This window comes from Thamnophis sirtalis, unplaced genomic scaffold, assembly GCF_051295495.1.
Source record: "Thamnophis sirtalis isolate CommonGarterSnake01/CBP01778 unplaced genomic scaffold, rThaSir2_p1.2 scaffold_2, whole genome shotgun sequence".
Classification (NCBI taxonomy): Eukaryota; Metazoa; Chordata; class Lepidosauria; order Squamata; family Natricidae; genus Thamnophis; species Thamnophis sirtalis.
The window spans coordinates 140277105-140281644 of record NW_028261382.1 but is presented as its reverse complement, the minus strand read 5'-3'; the positions used below and the strand labels follow the sequence as shown (position 1 = coordinate 140281644).

Here is a 4540-nt window from a genome sequence, read left to right as displayed (position 1 = left end):
CTCAGGTCATGGAAAAATCCACTCCTCGGTGAAAAAGGTTATTTCTGGCTCAATCCCATACAGGTGAATTGCAGATAAAACTGGTCCTCTCCTCGCCCGCTCAGACTCCCTGGCCACACCCACACCATCCGATTGGCTGTTGCTCAGTTTAAACGGAGTCGCGCGGTGACAGCCGCCAGCTACTCAAGGACTGTGGGAGCTCTGGGCTTGCATCAGAGGCGCTTCCAAGCTTTATTTGCAGCGAACGGCGAGGCGCACGAACCACTGACTCGCTCCTCTGCTCGCCTTTTGGAGGCACCGAGAGGGGCCCGACACTGGCCGGGCCGGGGGAGCTTTGTGGAAATGAGTAGCCCCGATGCTGGATACGCCAGTAGCGACGATCAGGCGCAAGGACGGTCCTCTCTCCCTCCCCTCATGATGCAGTGTCAGTGGGCAGAATCGCTCAGCCCCTTAACCGTTGGCAAAGGCAAAGGCGAAGCCGCTGCCGATCAAGTACAGCAGGGAGCCTCGGGCCGGGCCAAAGGAGAGACCCGCATTCGCCGCCCCATGAACGCTTTCATGGTGTGGGCCAAGGACGAACGCAAGCGGCTAGCGCAGCAGAACCCGGATCTGCACAACGCGGAACTTAGCAAGATGCTGGGTAAGTCCAATAGGCGTCGGCGGAGCGGGGGATCGCTGGGAAAGGAGGCTGAGAAATACTTCGCAGTATTACTTTTCTTATGTGGCATCCAAATATTGCGCAGTATTACTTTTCTATGTGCCGGCCCGCCGAGGAATAATCCCTCTTGCTTTCGGAAATGAGACTACGGTAACTCTTGTTAAGGAACGAAAGCAGCAGGCTCTGACCCCAGTAGACTAGTTTGTGATTTTTACAGAGCGTTGCGCAATCCGACGCTAGTCCAGGGGACTCTAATCCCCTGAATCGACGATGGTTCTTCCGGTAAGCTTTTAGGAAAACTCTTAAAAGTCTTCGGGAAATTGGCTCACTCTCCCTTGCCCCGCAGCTCCTTAAGAGAAAGGACGGAGCATTCAAAGAACCAGAATAAAAGAATCTTAACTCCAGTTGCACCCGGCCATTGCTGGTCACTGCTCTTCTAGGGGCGCAATGGCAATCGGGTGCGGTGTATTAGTTACTGCTGCAAACTGAAATATAGTTCAGGAAAGTTTCTATAAACAATGACGCCTTGCGGTTATTGGCCTTTCTTGTCCTCCTTGTTTGGGTTTTTGCGTACTTTCCACAGCTGGGCGGGATCGAGAGGGGACCTAATTCTAGGCGAAAATAGCACGAGTCGCGGTCACTTCCTCGGTAGAGGAAGAGGCCACCAGTTTTAACCACTAGTTATCTAGTCGTGCCATAAACCAGAGGCGGGTCTGGGGGAAAAGCGACTCCCAGCCAAAAGCAGTGAAGTGGATTCTTCCACCACCAAGAGCCCAGCCACAGCCAGCTCACTCGCCTAAACTCCGCTTTCTCCTTTGCCTTGACAGGACAGTCGTGGCGGGCGCTGACCCAGGAGGAGAAGCGCCCCTTCGTAGAGGAAGCGGAGCGGCTGCGGCTGCAGCATATGCGGGACCATCCCCATTACAAGTATCGGCCGCGGCGGAGGAAGCAAGTCAAGCGCCTCAAACGCAACGACGGCGCAGTGGACGGCGGGAGCGGCTTCCTCCCAGTTCAGCATCACCAGTTGGGTCTGCCCGGAGAGGCGGGAAATGGAGGCAGCTGCGAGGGTCTCGGCCTTTCTTACGCAGAGCAGCCGAATTACGCCGGTGGGAGCTTTCATTACCGGGACTGCGCGCCGCTCCCGCTGTCGGCTTTGGGCACCCATTTCGGAAACTACAGCCTGCCTACGCCGGAGCCCGAATCCCAGGGGGGCAACTGCGCAGAACCTGTCTTCTTCCCGCCACCCCACCCGGAGGAAGGCGGCTGTCTGCTGGGCCCCTACGGCTACCCGACGCCGCCTGGCTCCGAGTATCCGGGCAACGGCGTGCCTGCCGGCGGCCACAACAACAATGCCGGTAGTCCCAGTGTCGGCGTCAGCCTTTTCCGTAGTCGCTTCCCGGTGTCCTTGGCCTCCTACCCTTCCTCGCCCGCCCCGGACCACGCGCAGCAGCAGCAGCAGCAACCCCGTCGCCGGGCGGAGGCCCCCGCGGGGCTCGAGCAGCTGCCCCCGCACGACGTGGACTTGCTGGCAGATGTGGACCGCGCCGAGTTTGAGCAGTACCTGCCCTTCGCCTGCCGTCCGGGCGACCTGGGGCTCCCCTACGCGAGCCACGAAGGTCCGGAGGCTAACGCCGCTGCCTATTACTGCGCGGCCGCGGGTGGGGCCGGAACGTATCCCGAGTTGTGAGTTGCAACGTCTCCAGGCGGGTGACGGCGGGGCAGGTGGACCCCGCTAATACTATTTATTGTAATTTATTGACTGCGCTTCCATTAGGCCATTTGTAGAAATGGAAAGAGGGGAAGGAGCTGCCGAGTTTCTAAACACCGGCACGTCCGCGAGGCTTGTTCTTGCAGGAGGCTCACTTTCGGGGGAATATAGGCATATCTTGCCTCGTTCAGGATTTGTACAGAATGGGTTGGGCTTGGCCTAAAGCACCCCGATTAAAGTTTCACTTGGAACAGCTTGGCAATAAAAACCCAAAACAAAAAAACCTTCAGATGATTTTTACACCAAGGTGTGGTGGAGTTGTGTCATTCTTTAGAGACTTCCTTACCTCAGAAAATAGCATGCCATGAATGGTTGAATCGCCCCCCCACCCCACTAACTTTGCACACAAAACTTTACAATCTGGCTTTGCACATTACAATATTGTCATAGAATCCAAATCAATCACGTGGGTCTTAATGTGGCTGGGTAATCTTGAAACTAGAGGTCCCAGCTGAGCTCCTGGAATGGCTTCCCCATAAAGGAGATCCCACAACATCTGTCCTGGTTTCCCTGGGCCAGTGTGCTTGTGAGAGGCCGATTACATGGGCGGGACCAGGAGGTATATTCCATAATACTCCAGGGTGAAGTGAGACCTGACAAACTCTGTAGCATTCTCAATTTAATAGTTTTCAACCCTTTGGCCTCATTCTCTTACCCAGAAAGCATTCCAAGCAGTAAATACTGAAAGGATCCCAAAGATAATCAGACGAGAAAACAACGCTTTTGCCTGGCTTAGATCTAGTGTTTAACATGCTTCGTTCTAGTAAATGTCACCTACTGATAGAAGGTGTTGGGAAAGTTAGTTTAAATAAAGAGTCACCTTCCCTCACAATCCGATCCCTAAGATATTCTCCAAAGGTTCATAGCCTGCCAAAGTCTTCTTAGCCTTAGAAGGTATGTTTCATATCTGACGTATGCCTATCATTAGTATTAATTTGAGCAAATTAAATGTTTCTCAATTCTATTCCAAGAAATAGAATTTGTATACCCTTAAAAAAGGGTATACCTTTTTTTTATACCTTAAAAAAAGTCTTTGACTTCAGTATCTAAAGAGATCGTAATTCTGAGTCGTTTAGGATTGCAGTAAATTGGTGCAAGATGAGTGTTTGACCACTGTACTACTGTTTGGAGCTCACCTTAATAAGCTGAACTGTTCACACTTAATATCATCAATTTAGGACTACCAGATCCAAGGATCAGCAAAAAATGGGATAGCAACCAAGATGGGGCTAAGATGTAGAAAATCTTGTTGCCCTTTTAGGTAGGGCATTACCTAGAGTATAGTCAATTGAACAAAATGAAACAAAATTCTCAATGCTGTTGAGAATTTGCTTAGACAGAATCCTTCAGAAGAAAAAAAAAAGGAAATCGAGCCATCCTTAATTGATAGCGGTCATAAAAAAACTGGATTGTGTGTCAGAGGAAGGGACAGACAGGAGCTTTTTATATTGATATCCTCTTATTTTATACCTATTGGCAGCAGCACTATAGTACATACTTGCTATTAAAAGTACAGATTTTTTTTCTGATTTTGGTCCATATCTGTATCCCTTTAAAAAAAGAGTACGAACATGATACATATTTCCTTTTCTTCCTTTCAACGTAGAAAATAAAGGCAGGTAGAATGTATTGTGATGGATATGGGTTGGAGTTTACCTTGTAGCAAACAAATAAACCCTGGTAACATAATCCCTCAAAGAGCAAGACTGAGATTATACAATATTTTTGTAGTAATGTGGATATGCAGATAAGTGATTTCCCATCTCGTTGCCTGTAACCTGTACTCAGGAATATGTTCCATTGATCAGGATTTAAATTTTATAATAAACATGATTAACTTTTTCAATTCCAAGTCTCTTTGTCTTTTATTTTAGTACTAGCTGTACCCGGCCACGCGTTGCTGTGGCCCAGTCTGGTTAAATGGAAACGAAAGAAAAGAGAAAGCGCAAGTTTCTAATATGTTTAATTTTACAATGCTTGTGGATATACAATATTTTTTGTTGTTCCATTGTCTGTGCAGATATAGAGATTGTCTGGATTGCCGACTCCAGAACATGCAACATATAATTGTCCATGTGAGAAACAATTTTCAATTGCTGGAAACACATTGGACC

The 4540-nt window shown here is 49.4% G+C and overlaps 1 protein-coding gene across 1 annotated transcript; it reads left to right on the top strand.

The window, feature by feature from the left end:
- Window positions 1-201: 201 nt before the first annotated feature.
- SOX17 (SRY-box transcription factor 17) lies at window positions 202-4272 on the top strand. The gene is made up of 2 exons (XM_014052941.2): window positions 202-640; window positions 1486-4272. Exons 1-2 carry the CDS (start codon window positions 343-345, stop codon window positions 2343-2345), a joined length of 1158 nt encoding a protein of 385 aa, XP_013908416.2. The 5' UTR covers window positions 202-342; the 3' UTR covers window positions 2346-4272.
- Window positions 4273-4540: the final 268 nt, after the last annotated feature.